Source organism: Microcaecilia unicolor, chromosome 9 (assembly GCF_901765095.1).
Source record: "Microcaecilia unicolor chromosome 9, aMicUni1.1, whole genome shotgun sequence".
NCBI classification, from domain to species: domain Eukaryota; kingdom Metazoa; phylum Chordata; class Amphibia; order Gymnophiona; family Siphonopidae; genus Microcaecilia; species Microcaecilia unicolor.
Genome location: NC_044039.1, coordinates 2,142,718 through 2,160,656, shown reverse-complemented (window position 1 = coordinate 2,160,656; position 17,939 = coordinate 2,142,718). Strand labels below are relative to the sequence as shown.

General features: G+C 42.6%; 1 protein-coding gene across 4 annotated transcripts in view; it reads left to right on the top strand.

Annotated features, from left to right (window-relative positions):
* The window catches only part of PLEKHA5 (pleckstrin homology domain containing A5), a 278,604-nt gene that overhangs the window by 145,898 nt on the left and 114,767 nt on the right, over positions 1 to 17,939 (top strand). For all 4 annotated transcript variants that reach the window (XM_030214050.1, XM_030214049.1, XM_030214048.1 and 1 more), the window contains exons 4-6: positions 8,249 to 8,332; positions 8,684 to 8,792; positions 17,617 to 17,721. In XM_030214050.1, the coding sequence (XP_030069910.1) occupies positions 8,249 to 8,332; positions 8,684 to 8,792; positions 17,617 to 17,721 (298 nt within the window). The remainder of the gene's footprint in view (positions 1 to 8,248; positions 8,333 to 8,683; positions 8,793 to 17,616; positions 17,722 to 17,939) is intronic.

Here is a 17,939-nt window from a genome sequence, read left to right as displayed (position 1 = left end):
AGAGCACAGGTCTTGCAATCCAAAGGTGGCCGGTTCAAATCCCACTGCCGCTCCTTGTGATCTTGGGCAAGTCACTTAACCCTCCATTGCCTCAGGTACAAACTTAGATTGTGAGCCCTCCTGGGACAGAGAAATATCCAGAGTACCTGAATGTAACTCACCTTGAGCTACTACTGAAAAAGGTGTGAGCAAAATCTCAATAAATAAATTACTACTTACAATGTCAATGTTTTCCTTCACTGCTGTAAGATCATCTTGAATGCCAAAGTGTTCTTTTGATACTTTACTAGGTTACTATTAAAAAATTAAAATTTGATATAGTATTGATGATTTATAATAAGCACATTAAAGTTCATTTCTCATGTCTTCTGATTTGTATCAAGTGTACATATGGTACTTTTGCTTTCAGGTGAAAAGGGCTTTAATGGCAGGTTCAAGGAGGCGTAAAAGGTTTGCTTGTTCCTCTGTGGCCTGTGTTAGAGAGACGGTCGAACCTCCTTTTCCTCTTAATGCAGGAATAGAGGACCTGCAGCTTTCTTTTTCGGGCTTTGTTGAAGAGGTGTGGGTTAAAAAGAATGGCCGGGTGGGTGCGAGGGAACAACTAGTAAAGTGCTGAACAAGTGGCATTGCACAATAATATTTATGCACAGAACGATCTATTTATTTATTGCATTTGTATCCCACATTTCCCCACCTATTTGCAGGCATTTTGCATGTTACTGATAATATATCGTGACATTCTGTTCACTTTTATCTTTGTTTGTGAATGTGATTGTTGTTACAAGCTTCATTCAGTCTCGGGCTTAACATCGTGCAGCTCAGGACATTTGGTCCTGATTAAGTCATTTGCAGACACGCAAGCCCTTGTCAATACATTCCTGATTATTCTTTGGTGTCGTGGTCAGCAGATTTCTGTGGCTATGCAATACACTACGTTTCCAGGAAGAAAAGAACTTCACGCAGCCAGTGCAGAACGTGAACGGAGACCAGTGGCTTCTGAAAACCATTCCCAGTACATTCTCCTTGCAAACACACACAGGACATAAGTGCAAAAGTCCGTAGAAATCAAGAGGAACCCATCAGCTGGTAACAAGCTTTTGTGGGCTGTGCTAGCATTATCTAGTACGCATGCCACCAAAAATGTTGCATATGCCAGGTTGCCCTATGGAGTATTACCCTGAATCACAGCTGTCCACATGGGAAAGACAGATAGCGTGAAGGTTCACTTTCTTGTTCCTCTGTGAACTTCGTGGATGGGAGATAGTGCAAACATTGTGAAGAGAGATGCTAGGTGATGAAATAAGCCAACAATTAAGGACAAGAATATATTTTCACATATAATCAAATAACACATTGTTAAGAAGAGCAAAGTCACACCTCAGCAGGGAATTTCAGAACTATAAAGAATGCAAAACATTTGAAATGAAAATGAGATACTTTGGAACACCACAGAAGGACGTAATAAAGACATTGGCTTTCTTGCCTTTCATCCTCAGACCTAGGCACTTGGAACTGTCGCCTTTGTCAAGTCTTCTCCTTGGCCGAGCTGTAATTACCTGGCAGGTACTGAGCAGACTCTGGGGAGCTGCGCTGTTTCTTCCCTGACTCAATGGAGGGGCTGGCTTTTTAAAGCTCATCACACATGGATTGAATTAGTCAAAGTGTTACCTAGAGCTCTTTTGTTGAACTTCAACACAGAGTTGTGATCATTTTCTCCCAAGTTTGTAATTGCAATAATGATCCAGCAAACCGTGTCCACTACCTGAATTCAGGAAGGCTCGTGACCGCAGTCGGTTATCTTGCAAGTATTTTTACTTTGATGAACCGAACCAGGGAGTTTGTCAAGTTGCATTTCACAAAAGCCCCTGAGGATGAAAAAGTAGTAAGTACTAAAGTGTAGGCTTGTCCTTGTTTAATGATCCCCACAGAAGATGTTTCAAACCACTTTAAATGCTTTCAGGCGTAATTCTTGCGTTTTGTACCTGCTTCACCACATTAAGATACTTGGATACAATCAGTCCTAGATCCCGCTCTTCTTTCATTCATCCTTTTCCTGGGTGATGACTCCAGCTGTGGAACCTAGGTCCGTGCCACTATAATTTGAGGGTTTTTTTCCCTATGTACATCACTTTGCAATTGTCCACATTAATTTTCATCTTCCATTTGGATGTCCAGGTCTCTCGCATGATTCTCCTGCAAGTTCTCACAGTCTGCATGCAATTTAACAACTGGTGTCATCTGCAAATTTGATGAATAAAATGAAATATTTTGCTACTGTCCCACATATTCTTATGAATAAACTGAACACCCTGAGGGTGGAGCCCAAGGTAGAGAACCAGATTAGAAACTGGTTGAGTGATAACAGGGGTGATGTGTTCCTTGGGGATCAGTCTTGAGGTTCTTTCTATTCAATATATCTGTCGGTGATATTTGCAGATTTAATTGGAAGGGTGTCATAGCCAGGTGGCACCTTATAGACTAACTGATTTATTGTGGTTGAACTTTCAAGGGCAAGAATCCATGTCGTTCACGATGCATGAAGTAAAGTTCAGGACATGCAAACATATTTGGAAAATTCACGGGGGAGGGAGGGGGGATGCAAGAATAAATTAAATGTATCCTCTCCTTCCCCATATGGTTTTCAGGCCTTTGGTTCCCTTGATGTATGTTATTTTATACTACATAAATCTAAACTGCTATATGGTTTAATGTTAGAGTGATATAGTAATTTTTATAGTTTGTTGAGTAAAGAAATAATTGTTATTGTTTTGTCCTTTTGTACTTTGTATGTGGCTTGTTCGCCGCTTAGACTCTTGCATATATAGTGGGTTATAAATAAAGTTTTATTATTATTATTATTATTATTATTATTATTATTATTATGCACTTATGTCCTGAACTTCACTTTATGCATCTGATGAAAGAGATTCTGGTACTGAAAAGCTTTTGCCTCAATAAATTGGTTACTCTATAAGGTGGCCACCTGCCTCGGTCAGTTTTGTTGCACCAGAGTAACACGGAACCCCTTTAAAAGAGGAGTTTATCTTTTTGCAGATGGTACTAAGATCTGCAACAAAGTGGACACCCCTGAGAGAGTAGACAGAATGAGAAATGATGTAAGAAAACTCCAAGAACAGTAAGGTGCCTAGTAATTAAACACTTGGGGGATCCGGAAGCATTAATATTTGAGTTGAGTCTTTTTGATGATGGCTATTTTAATTGATTTTGTCTAGTGTTTATTGTTCTGTGAATGTATTATGTATGTTGTTTGTAACCCACATAGACTATTTAGATAATGCAGGATATAAATCTATGAAATAAATAATTGCATTAACCAGAAGAGGGTTTGCATCTGATGATCGCAAGTTGGCAAAGTTGCTTGACAAGGCAGGGTGCAGGGTGCATATTAAAAAGGAAATAGGGCCTCCGAGCAAGGCTTCCTCTAGATTTCAGTTCTGGAGGCTCTGCTTCAAGAGGATAGAGAGGCCAGAGAGAGGCAGCCAAAATGGTTTAGGGTGTGCATTTACTTACACACTTGCGCTTTCGAGGAATAGAGAGTCAGGGAGTAAGAAGTACTTGTTCGTTTGGGATTATTTTGAAAGAATTCACTCAAGACAGTGTACAGTAAAAATAAATCAAGTATAAGCAATAGACAATTACAGCTATCTTATATTGTAATATATTCTGTGTTTGTGTGGTGGTTAAAATATTTTTCTCTTTAATATTTGCTTTAAAAATATAGCAGTTGCTTTTGCATAATTTTCCATTTTTTGACGCATCATTCCTGGAGTGCTTTTTTAATGGGTACTGGATTTTGGGCCTGATGGACCTTTGGTCAGACCAACTGTGATTCATGTTTTAAAGCATTAGAACCTCTGAAGCAAATGTAAGGAGGGTCAGAGGTCTGTTTTCAGACTGGAATAGTGCAGTGTTTCTTGATTTGTCGTATTGTCAGCTGTTTGTGCTGTCTACGTAGTGTGTTTTACAATGGAACATTGACCCATCCAGTCTGCTCTGGAAGGTTGTTGATGTCGTATCTGCTGTGCAGTGTGGCTTTCGTTGCCCATGCCTGTGGTGGTGGGATTTTTTTTTTTTTTTGCTGTGCAGTGTCGGCTACATTCCCTATTGCAGATTGCACAGTAAGCAGATTTTTTAATGTGGAAATAATACATGCCAGTGAGTGGTCAGATTGCCAGGACCAGCATGTGCACATGTGGTGTGAATTAGGGTGATATTCGGTCTTTTGCTACCACTTGGCTTTGAATACTATTTCATACAGTGTCCCAGCTGAGCTCTTCTGCTTTCTTGGTTGACCAGTAGTTGGATGCTGGGGGGGGGGGGGGGAGAGAGAGAAGGGAACAATATTTTTATGCAGTACACACACCTAGTGCCTAGATTTCAGACCGGTGATTGTGGGGGTCCAGAAGGAGTCCTGGCAAATTTCATTCATTTATTTATTTAGATTTTGCTCACACCGTTTTCAGTAGTAGCTCAAGGTGAGTTACATTCAGGTACTCTGGATATTTCCCTGTCCCTGGAGGGGTCACAATCTAAGTTTGTACCTGAGGCAACGGAGGGTTAAGTGACTTACCCAAGATCACAGGAGCAGCAGTGGGATTTGAACTGGCCATCTCTGGATGTCATGGCTGCTGCTCCTCCACTCATGGCCTCAGGCCAAGGCTTGGCATTGTGAAGAGTGGACCAAGGTAAGTTATGAATGAAGAAGGCTTCTGGGCTGGTTCCTAGTCCCATAGGAGGAGGGGGGGGGGGGCGGTCTAACAACCTTTCATTCTGAGATTATTTGCATTGCACTGTCACTGAAGTGTTAAGCACACGGTGCTTCCAAGGACTCCTTCCTCTGCTGTTTGGAGCTGGAAAAGTGCCCCAGACCACAGACCACGTCTGGGGAAAGCAAAACATAGAAAGGCAAAACTAAATAAAACCAACGTCTAAATTTAGTAACCGTACATCCAAATTGTTCTGTTAAAAAAAAATTCTTCAGTGTGGAAGATGATAGTTTTGAGGGAGGGTGAAGAGAAAATTGCTGACCAAAGGCTTTTGTTGAGTCTTCTGAGTGAAATATTAAACAGTTTTTACTCTGTGGTGCTTTTGCTTTTGTTTGTCAGATTTTAAAAATCTGGCCGAATAGATTGAGAGAAAAGTAGGAGGGTTTCTTTGACAAACCACCAAGGTGAAAGTGAAAGGTCAGGGACAATGGCGGTCAATTCAAAGGAGTCCAGTATATAAACCAAATAACCTGCAGCATACACCACTCATTAAAGCAGATAGAAAGACCAGTGTTCCCAAACCTGCCCTGGGAGATCCCAGCCAGTCAGCTTTCCAGGAGATCCACATTAAGTATTCATGAGAGAGATTTGCATATAGTGTCTCCTTGGTTTGCATATTCATTACGGATATCCTGAAAGCCTGACTGTCTGGAGTCACCCAGAACAGGTGATGGGTGTAGTTCAAGGGTTCTTAACCCAGTCCTCAGGTTTTCATGATATCCACAGTTTTTGTTTTTGGGATTATCACAGTGAATATGCCTGAGATAAATTTGCCTCCATTATTTTTTTATTTTTATTTTAGTTACATTTGTACCCCGCGCTTTCCCACTCATGGCAGGCTCAATGCGGCTTACATGGGGCAATGGAGGGTTAAGTGACTTCCCCAGAGTCACAAGGAGCTGCCTGTGCCTGAAGTGGGAATCAAACTCAGTTCCTCAGTTCCCTAGGACCAAAGTCCACCACCCTAACCACTAGGCCACTCCTCCACTGTTGCTACGTGCAGGACGTCAGACTCACAGAAACAGAAGCCTGCGCAGCCTTCTACATGGAATGTTGCTAGTGGAATAGCAACATTCCATGTAGAATCTCCAATAGTAGCAACATTCCATGTAGAATCTCCAATAGTAGCAACATTCCGTGTAGAATCTCCAATAGTATCTATTTTATTTTTGTTACATTTGTACCCTGCGCTTTCCCACTCATGGCAGGCTCAATGCGGCTTACATGGGGCAATGGAGGGTTAAGTGACTTGCCCAGAGTGACAAGGAGCTGCCTGTGCCTGAAGTGGGAATTGAACTCAGTTCCTCAGGACCAAAGTCCACCCCCCTAACCACTAGGCCACTTCTCAACTCCATTACTTCTATTGTATGGAAATCTATTTCATGCATATTCATTATGGATATACTGAAAACCTGCCTGGCTTGGTGTGTCCTGAGGACCCCTGGAGTAGCGTATCCAAAATGAATAAATGTTTGAAGCTGTCACTGCAGTCCAAATCTCATTTCTTTTGATTGGAACCGATTACAGTGCACCACAGAGCCCGAGATCTTGCAGTGCAATAGAACAGAAAACGTAGAACCAGGCTCTAATAAAAGCTACATTTACAAGGTGAGAATAACCATAGAAACAGAAACGCAACTTTTATTTTTTCTGGGAAGATAGAAGGTTGGTTTCCGAATGAAGGTCAGTGAGCAAAGAATTTTACAATCTTCATTCAGTGACAATTGGGACAGTGATTGGACTTTCATCAAATGCTACATGAAGTGGAAGCCCTGAAAACTAAAGCACAGACTATATGTAGCAAATTCACCTCCAACACAGATTTTAACAGTGACAAAACCAAATCATCCAGAGATTTAAAAATCAAGGTCACGCTGTTAAACTCCAAGCATCCATCAAGAGTCAGTGTGATTTACAGTAGTCTAGAGGTGGCTGAGTTATGGACTGTACAGAGGTGTGAAATTCAGAAGAGTCATAGAAACCTACAGGTGGATAAAGACCATATGGGCCTATCCAGTCTTCCCATCTCTGCCATCTACTCTCCCTTAGAGATTCTATGTATTTGTCCCAAGCACTTTTGAATTCAGATATTGTTTTCATCTTCACCACCTCCACCGGAAGGCTGTTCCAAAAATTCAGCACCATGAAGAAATATTTCCTCAGGTTACTTCTGAGTCTACCCCTTTCACCTTCATCCTATGCCCCCTCATTCCACAGCTTCCTTTCAGTTGAAAGACTCATCTCCTGTGCATTTATACTGCATAGGTATTTAAGTGTTTGTATCTTATCTCCCCTCTCCCAACTTTCTTCCAATGTTTAGATATTGAGATCTCTATGTCTGTCCCCATACGCTTTCTGATGAAGACCACTGACCATTTTACTAGATTGCTTCTGGACCGATTTCATCCTGTTTGTATCTTTTTGAAGGTGCATCTCCAGAATTGTAACAATATTCTAAATGAGGTCTCACGAAAGTCTCCACCATTCTCAGCATCTCCTTTCCCTGTAGACCAGCATCTCCTTCCTCCTCCTTCCCCACCTTTGTAACTTGACATCTGCCTGACCCTTTCCGTCCACCCCCAGTATCTTTCTGTCCCATCTCTCTCCTCCTCCAGAGTCCCAAATCTCTCCCTGTCTTGCTAGCTTCCTTACCTGTGGTTCAGCATCTCTTCCTCCCCCCCTTCTGGCCTGCCTCTTGGTCCGACATGTTTCTCTCTTCCCTTGTCCCTCCCCCCTCCCTCCCATTGTCCAGCATCTCTCCTTTCCTCCCCTTCACCCCTCCCTCCTATTATCCAGCAGTCTCTCCCTCTCGTCCATCTTCAGGTCCAGCATTGCTTTCCCTCCATCCTTCCCTCCCTCCCATTGTCCCACATATCTCACTCCTGCTGTGCAGTCTGGCATATTTCCCTTCATTCCCCTGCCCACGGTTCAGCATTTCCCCACATCTCTCAGTCCCCACCCCCCCCCCCCCCCCCAGCAGACCTTAAAAATGTCTTCTAGAGGCCCTAGACAAGGGCAGCGATCCACATATGTTTTCTTCAGCCTGCTCTGGAGCTTTCTCTGTGACTTGTCCTGCCCATACCAAAACAGGAAGTTGCTTCAGAGGGTTGGATCAGGCTGCAGGTGTATGGTTGGCAGAGATTTCTAGGATTGAGAAGGGGGAGGGGAAATGCCAAACCGCAGATGGAGGGAGGGAAATAGTGGAAGAGATGCCGGATCATGCTGTGGATTGGGGTGGGGGTGGGGCAGGGATGTGGAAGAGAGTGGGAGAAGAACTGGAAAGAGACAGACAGGGAGATCGTGTGGGAGACAATGCAGTGTGATTTATTTTACTAGCCGTCATGATTTATTTTAATTGTGAGAAATAAAATGTGTTAATTGCAGTGTTAACCATGATTAATGTTCAAAATGAAGCACATAAACTGCTTTTTTTTCATGAGAGCTTTTCTCTGTCTCCACAGTCATAATGAACGTAAAGTGACCTGCAAACACCCTGTCACAGGACAACCCTCACAAGATAACTGCATATTCGTTGTAAATGAACAGTAAGTTCTGCTCCTTGCATTACGTGTTTCAGTTTCCGTCTGGTACTTGGAATCATTTCTGAATGAACAGCATTCTATAAAAGCAGTTTGCAACGTTCATGCTGTGGCAAGGCCTGAGGCCTCTCCATTCTCCTACCAGATGGCACAGTGGGTGGCTGAGGCAGGAGATACCCAGTGGGAGGGATTTCAGCTTGACGCTAATGTTGTATGCGTAATATTGAGGAGCTGGTTTTGTGGGACTCGTTGTTAAAAAGTCAGCCTCATCTGAGCAGTAATAGTTGGCTCAGACTTGCTACTGTCTGGTCCGCACATATGTAGATATGATAGTACTATGGCACATTCTTTTTCCAGGACTGCCGCTACAATGGCTTCTCAGGAGACGAAAGAGCGAACCGTAAGCATGATTAATGAAGCGCCAGCGTCGGAGCATGCCGTGCACCCACCCAGTCCTGTGGGCAGGGTAAGTGACAAAATCCTTTTTCCTTTCTTTGCAGTGTACTGGTTAATTGATTTACCCACACAAAATTCCTTGCCAGATCCTCCAGTCAAAGGAAAACTGCTGAGCGGGGTAGGGAAAAGGTGCTGGCGTGAGTTTCTTTTTGTGCAGTGCGTCAGAACGTGGAACTTTGCTTCTGGTCCTTACGGTGCGAGGCTGGCAGGTGCATCACAGACCCCCTTTTACCCTGAACTCTTCAATTGGCTACAGAGTCGTGATGTTGTCCGCTTCTGTTTTCCACAAATTTGTGTTTAGATAATGCTTTTTCAGCGTTTAGATCTCAATAAGCGCGATCTTTCTTTGCGTTTCAAACTCTTCTTAAGCACGTGAAGAAACCCAGGAGGGCAGCTAAGAGAGCAGGACGCAGGCAGATGTAGATTTTGTAGAGTAAGTAATGCTTATTTGACTAGATTACAAAGGTTGAATAAAAATCACAATTTTTGGAGTTGACACTTCTGTGTTTGTTACAGGGTAGGGTCTTTGGGTATAAAATATCAACTTCAGCTGTAATCTGGCAGCACAGAAGGGCCCAATGCTTTTCCTGCAACCATCTCTTTATACACCCTGCCTCGCTGCCTGCACCACAGCTATGATGTGTGTGTGTGTTTTCCTGCAGTGATCTCTGTATACACGCTGTACCTCACTGTCTGCAGCACTTTATGGACTCAGTCCATAAACATTCAGCTCCTAGCACTGAGCGTACAGGGACCCTTGTAGCCAGGAGAGTGGCCCTATATATAAATGCAGCCCTGTTAACCTGTGCCAGTCACAAACCCTTCTATCCCTTGCGGCACGATCGATTAGTATTTCATCCTGGCTTCTTAAGCATGGCATAAACCACAACACAGATCAGCTTCACTGAAATCAATTGTAGATGCTACTCAAAACCCAACCAGTGAAGAGTGACGTTACAAGGAGGAAAAAAAGATCTCGTACAACTGTGGCAACAAGGAAAACAACGCTTTTTTTTTAGCGATTCTTCTGGCCACAGTTCAAAAAGTAATCATAGATCAAAAAACCACCTGAAAATATTTTTTTAATCTTGCATTATTTATTTACTTGGAGCTGCTCACACCTTTTTCAGTAGTAGCTCAAGGAGAGTTACATTCAGGTACTCTGGATATTTCTCTGTCCCAGGAGGGCTCATGATCTAAGTTTGTACCTGAGGCAATGGAGGGTTAAGTGACTTGCCCAAGATCACAAGGAGCAGAAGTGGAATTTGAACTGGCCACCTCTGGATTGCAAGACCGGTGTTCTAACCACTAGGCCACTCCTCCACTCCGAAGAATCTTGTTACTCTTTGGGGTTCTACATGGAATGTTGCTACACTTTTATATTCATGGAATCTTGTTATTCTTTAGAATTCTAGAATCTTTATTTATTTATTTATATATATAGATTTTGCTCACACCTTTTTCAGTAGTAGCTCAAGGTGAGCTACATTCAGGTACTCTGGATATTTCTCTGGCCCAGGAGGGCTCACAATCTTTTGTACTTGAGGCAATGGAGGATTAAGTGATTTACCCAAGATGACAAGGAGCAGCAGTGGGATTTGAACTGGCCACCTCTGGATTGCAGTACCAGTGCTCTAACCACTAGGCCACTCCTCCATTAGATTGTCCTATGCTTGGCTCACTTTTATTACATATAGCAGTGATTTAACCAGCTTGTGATGTCATAGTGCCTCATTCCACCAGTAAGAGCCAACCTCATCTGTGATGTCACTATTAATTTATTTAGATTTTGCTCACACCTTTCAGTAATAGCTCAAGGTGAGTTACATTCAGGTACTCTGGATATTTCTCTGTCCCAGGAGGGCTCACAATCTAAGTTTGTACCTGAGGCAATGGAGGGTTAAGTGACTTGCCCAAGATCACAAGGAGCAGCAGTGGGATTTGAACCTGCCACCTCTGGATTGCAAGACTGGGGCTCTAACCACTAGGCCACTCCTCCGCTTGTTATGCTTTAGGGTTCTACATGGAATGTTGCTACTGTGTCACTCTTTACGATTCCAGAATCTTGATATTCTTTGGGGTTCTACATGGAATGTTGCTATTCTTTAAGATTCTGAATGGAATCTTTATTTATTTAGATTTTGCTCACACTTTTTGCAGTAGTAGCTCAAGGTGAGTTACATTCAGGTGCACTGGGTATTTCTCTGTCCCAGGAGGGCTCACAATCTAAGTTTGTACCTGAGGCAATGGAGGGTTAAGTGACTTGCCCAAGATCACATGGAGCAGCAGTGGGATTTGAACCAGTGCTCTAACCACTAGGCCACTCCTCCATTAGATTGTCCTATGCTTGGCTCACTTTTATTACATATAGCAGTGATTTAACCAGCTTGTGATGTCATAGTGCCTCATTCCACCAGTAAGAGCCAGCCTCATCTGTGATGTCACTATTTATTTAGATTTTGCTCACACCTTTCAGTAATAGCTCAAGGTGAGTTACATTCAGGTACTCTGGATATTTCTCTGTCCCAGGAGGGCTCACAATCTAAGTTTGTACCTGAGGCAATGGAGGGTTAAGTGACTTGCCCAAGATCACAAGGAGCAGCAGTGGGATTTGAACCTGCCACCTCTGGATTGCAAGACTGGGGCTCTAACCACTAGGCCACTCCTCCGCTTGTTATGCTTTAGGGTTCTACATGGAATGTTGCTACTGTGTCACTCTTTACGATTCCAGAATCTTGATATTCTTTGGGGTTCTATATGGAATGTTGCTACACTTTGAAATTCTGCATGGAATCTTGTTATTCTTTAGAATTCTAGAATCTTTATTTATTTGGATTTTGCTCACACCTTTTTCAGTAGTAGCTCAAGGTGAGTTACATTCAGGTACTCTGGATATTTCTCTGTCCCAGGAGGGCTCACAATCTAAGTTTGTACCTGAGGCAATGGAGGGTTAAGTGACTTGCCCAAGATCACAAGGAGCAGCAGTGGGCTTTGAACTGGCCACCTCTGGATTGCAAGACCGGTGCTCAAACCACTAGACCACTCCTCCACTATAGCAACATTCCATGTAGAATCTCAAATAGTAGCAACATTCCAGAATCTCAAAAAGTGGCAACATTCCATGTAGAATCTTCAATAATAGCAACATTCCATATGTTTATTTAGATTTTACTCACACCTTTTTCAGTAGTAGCTCAAGGTGAGTTACATTCAGGTACTCTGGATATTTTTCTGTCCCAGGAGGGCTCACAATCTAAGTTTGTACCTGAGGCAATGGAGGGTTAAGTGACTTGCCCAAGATCACAAGGAGCAGCAGTGGGCTTTGAACTGGCCACCTCTGGATTGCAAGACCGGTGCTCTAACCAGTAGGTCACTCCTCCAAGATATTATAAAATCATATCTTGCATGTTGTCATTCTGGCACATCATACACACTGCCCCACAGTCATTATAGACGGTTCGTATGATGTGCCAAAATGACAATATGCAAGATAAAAAAAATATTTTCAGGGTTGTTTTTTTGATGTATGATTACTTTTTGCACTGTGGGCAGAAGAATCGCAAAAAAAAAAAAAAGCGTTGTTTTCCTTGTTGCCACAGTTGTATGAGATTTCTTTTCCTCCTTGTAACGTCACTCTTCACTGGTTGGCTTTTGAATTTCTTAAGCATGACTCCATAATCGACAACGGTTCCACTCAGCATTCAGCGCAAGATCCTCACTGTTCCTTTAAACAGGTCACTTAACCTCCGTATGTTTGAACTTGAAGTGAAAACATTTTGTGTAAATTGGAGATGAAAGGCGGTCCTCTGACCATACGGTCCGGGGTCCCTAATGTTATTTTTTTAAAAGCTTTTGTGCAACAGTGTTATCAGAAGCGGAGCCAGGTTGAGCCTGGTTGGCAGTGCGGGGGGAGTGAGAGAAGACTTTCACTGGTGCACATTTTCAGTGCAATATGACAAGAAAAAATAGGTGCCGGCACCGGCAGAACTCCGTTTGGGGGAGCGACCGCTCCCCTGGCGCCCCACCTAGCTACACCGCTGAGTGTTATTTCTGTGTTCTGCACATAGCCATACTTTTTGTTCTGTGGAGTGGGAGAGAGTTTTCGATTTAACTACTAGACCTAAATTGTAGTTTTAATGCTGTTAAATGATTCATTGCCAACTTTAGCTTCTGAGACAGCTGATCTTTCCCAGCTAATACATTCATGCCATCAGTGTTTTCACATTAAAAAGTGCTTATTGTGGCAGTTTTCCGGCTAGAAGTGGCACCAAGAAGTCTTTCTGAACTTTAAATATTCATGTTGCTTGAAGCACCCGTGTGCCAAAGATAGATGGGGTTTATTCTGGATGTTGACAAGATGTGACAGTGCATCACAGTTCTCCTGTGCTCTGGAGACGTTTTTAGAGTACATCTCAGACATTTCCTGGCAAAGCTGCTTTGCTCTCTTTCTGGGTTTGCCACTGAAAGTCGTGAGATAATTTGGGAAGTTCGAGTTCTGCTAGTATTTGCTCTTGTGCCAGCGTCTGATGGGTTGTTATAATCCCATCCCCTAAGATACAAGTCAGCATGAGGTTAAGTTATGTCCATAAAGGTGGTATGTCAAGAATCTAAAACATACCTTTAGTCTTACTAGAGCTGGAACGGATCTGATCGCACTTCGATATGGAAATTCATGCAAGATGACTTGTTGTAAGTACCTACCTGCTCAGTCATTTTCCCACAAAGATACGAAGAACTTTCAAGGCATGTGTTAATGAAAGAGGCCCAGGAATGCAACCGGTTTCCCTCTCCAGCAGTGCCCCTGCCTCCTCTTGGAACATTGAGGCTAGTCGGCAATTTTGCTCTTTTTCGAGCAGCTGTGTTCAAATATTGAAGTCCCAGTTTCCTTCAGGTGATTTATCAGTCATAAGCCTATTGTGCTGCTTCAGCTCAGGGTAAGGAAGTTGGACATGTTGCCTTTTGTTTCATCGGCAACACATTGGTTTTGGTTAAAATATATGGCAATGAATAGACAACTCGCTTTTTGTGTCTGAAACTGAAGACTTGCCTGGAGGGCTAACCAAGAGTTTTTGATAAGAGCGCTGATTTCAGAGGAACCAAAGAAGACACCAGGAAGGCAACATGGAGTTTGCAAGACAGTCATGCTCGGTAATATTTCACGGCTGCGCAGCACAAGCAATTTTCACCCCAGCATCAATTCAAAATGTTGCTGAGCAGCAACTTCTCTGAAATTCTGGGAGCACCGGTGGCTTAACAAACCTGCCCACTGTAACTTGGGTTTTCAGGATACAAATGCTTGGTATGCATGAAATAAATTTGCATGTATTAGGTCTCCGCCATATGCAAATGTATTTCCCAGCGTTTAGCCCTGTGTTGAGAGAGTCTCAAAGTGATTCTGATGGGTCCTTATTAATTATGATGGTACACGTGAGCAAATCATTTCCCAGTGTGCATAATTTAATGCTGCTTCTTTTTGAAACTTGGCTGCTGTTAATAAAATATAAAAATAGAAATTCTGAGTCAGTTAAAATGATGGTTATTAGTTGATGATTTCCATCACTGAATTGCTGCAGAATATGTAAAGGGTTCAGAAAAGTAGTGACGTGCTTACAAAGAGATGATTGGCTCACGTTTAACCCTATTAAGCAACTGGACATTACAGAATGTGATGCTCCCGTTTTTCATTGTAATTTTGTTTTGATCAATACAGACCTAGCATACATTTCAAATGTTTTATTGATCTATAATTGATTAGCAGCATAAACAGCCTTCAACGAGTGCTTTATGCCTTAATGCTGGGTAGAGAAATCACTCCAGCCTCATGTACCATTACTGTGCTAGTAGCAGACTCGACTTGAATTACATGAAGTGCTGTTGATTCATACGTAAAATCTTCAGAAGTTTCTAAGAATGTTGCTAGCATTCTGTTTTAGTAAGGAGGACAGATTATGTCTTATTTGAGTCAATAAGTCTTTTTCTGTCAACAAGTAGAACTAACCAGGCAACAAGTGGGTGAACCGGAGACTGAGTGTTCTTACAGTGATGTAAAAAGCCCCCTCCCCCCCATTTCCTTTATCATTGCATGTATGTCGTACTGATTGGTTTTCTGATCTTTAAACAAAGTGTAATATTAGTCAAAGGGAACTCGAGTAAACACATGACACAATTATTACTGAATTTATTTAAGGCCCTGCCACAGCATCTCTATTGGATTCAAATCGGGACTTTGAGTAGGCCAGGCCAAAACTTTAATTTTGTTTCTCTTCAGCCATTCAGATATAGACTTGCTCTTTGGTTTGGTTCATTGTCTTGCTGCATAACCCAATTACACTTCAGTTTTAGCTCATGGAGAGATGACCAGACATTGTTGATACAGGCAGAATTCATGGTTCCTTCAATAATGGCAAGTTTTCCGGGTCCCGAGGCGGCAAAGCATCCCCACACCATGACGTTGCCATCACCTTGTTTGACTACTAGTATGATGTTCGTAATGTGAAATACTGTATTTGCTTTGTGTTGTCCAAAGAGTTCCACTTTTGACTTGTCTGTCCAAGCTTGGAGATCATCAAGGTGAGCATTGATGATACCCTTGGATAGCAGTTGTTTTCCCCTTGCTGCTCTCCCACGAATCTCCTATTTTCCATTATGTAGCTACCCGCTATTCCAGAACCCCTGAGATAGTTGTGTCCATCAGCCAGCAGGTGGAGATTGAAAACTGACTTTGTAACCCTTTCCAGTCTGATAGAGTTCAACAACTTTTTTTTTGTTGTATCTTCTGGAATTTCCTTTGATCCTAACGTAGCATTCTTGTAGAAACTTTATGATCACTACTTCATGCTCTTGATAAGATTCAATATATAGTGAGGTTTAGATTCAACTGGGCTGGCTGTGTTCAATCAGCTGAATCTAATTATCAGTAACTTCTGGTCTATTGGGTTGATTGATATGGGTAAATAAATTAAGTACTAATTTTAAAAAATGTGTAATGTGTTTATTGAGTGGAGGAGTGGCCTAGTGGTTAGGGTGGTGGACTTTGGTCCTGAGGAACTGAGTTCAATTCCCGGCACAGGCAGCTCCTTGTGACTTAACCCTCCATTGCCTGCCATGAGTGGGAAAGTGCGGGGTACAAATGTAACTAAAATAAAATACTCAGATTCCTTTTGTCTAATATTGCATTTTGTTTAAAGATCAGAAACCATTGAATGTGACTATTTATTTAGTTTGACTTATTCTTGCTTTACACAGGCCTTGATCAAATTCCTTCAAAAATAAATCCAACATAAGCAACAGACAATTACAGCAGTAAAAATATTCAAACAACAATACACAGTATACAAGAAAACATTTTAAAGGACAGCGTAGGGTGTAAGCAAAGATGGAACATATAGACAGATAAGGAAAGCTGGAAATGAAGTAACATAGTAACATAGTAGATGACGGCAGAAAAAGACCTGCACGGTCCATCTAGTCTGCCCACGATAAACTCATATGTGTATACCTTACCTTGATTTGTACCTGTCTTTTTCAGGGCACAGACCGTATAAGTCTGTCCAGCAGTATTTCCCGCCTCCCAACCACCAGTCCCGCCTCCCATCACCGGCTCTGGCACAGACCCCGTATAAGTCTGCCCTCCCCTATCCTAGCCTCTCAACCACCAACCCCTCTTCCCCCCGCCACCCAATTTCAGCTAAGCGTCTGTGGATCCAAGTCAGAGAGGTGCTTGAATATTATCTTAGCTAGGGGTAGGAGTGGATAAACATGTTCTCCTGCAGTATGTGTAGCCTGTGTCACTCCTAAAAAGTTAGTTACTTTTTCCATTAAAGGCCTGGTTGAAGAGCCAAGCTTTCACCTGCTTCCTGAAGTAGAGATAGTCTTATGTTAAGTGAAGCCTTTTATATATGGAATAATCAGGAGGGTGAAACGTTTCCACATCTCTTTACCTGTAGAAGTGCCAGGTGGACGCTTACGCACTGATCTGGAATGGCACGTCTAACTTACATAGCTCATATATGCAGTATTCTCTGACTTCTGCGTGTAAGTGGGGGCACCTTCCATGTCCTGTCCAAGCCCCGCCCATGGGTGCACCCCACTGCATGTAAGCACACACAGTTATACCAGTTCTCTTCAGGGAGTCCTTGTAAATGACTAATGACGTGTTTAATCATGTTAATCCTTGAGGTTTGTTCCAAAATGTTTGATCGAAATGTAAGTTGTTACTATATAATATTGTCGGCTGTTTTGACTTTTATTAGACATGCATTTCAATACCTAGAAATCAGGCCTCAGGCCAGCTGCTGTTCCAAAGAGGTGCTGATTGTCTGGGAAAATAAGTGCCACAGCTGTTCTGTGGGAGGGACATAGAGGGACTATGCCTAGGGGAGTTGTGAGGCAGAGCAAGAGATTGCAGAGGGGGAAGGGAACGAGTGCTAGGACTCTAGGAAGAGGGCAAGAGTGTAGGGGGCTGTGCTGGGAAGGGAGAGTGTGCAGAAAGCATGGAAAGGCTTTGCAAGGGTTTCAGAGGGAACCAAGGCAGGACTGGATTGCGGTCTTAGAAGGACAGGGATTTTCAAGAAAAGCACATCTGTGGATACTCTAATATATCACAGCATTTATACCCCTGCATCAGTTTAAGTGCATTTACCAGCAACGTCCATGCTGTCTACGGAAGCACCTGTTACAGGTAAGAAACAGTGCATCTCTGCATTTGTCTGCTTGTGGGGAGAGAGAGTTAATCAGGCCCACCCTTCTCTACTGTCTGCCGGCTGATTTATAAGATGGAGGAGCAATGGCATTGTATTAATTGTTTTACGCTTTAACACCCTCTCACTCTCTAGACGTCGCGGTCCTTGAAGAAAGTTCATAATTTTGGCAAGCGATCCAACTCAATAAAACGGAATCCTAATGCACCTGTGATAAGACGGAGCTGGCTGTACAAACAGGTATTCCCGTCATTGTCTGATTTTATTCATTTCAAAATGTATATTCCTTAGTTTCCGTAAGGAGCACCGTGTGCTGAATCCAGCTATCAGCTGTTGTATCCAAGGGTAATAGAAAATGTATTTCTGTGTCACAGTTTTTTTTAAAGAGGCCTTATGCAAACTTTGTGATTTTGCGGTTATATTGCATTGTGATGTTGTGTAGTATCGAATGCTACTGA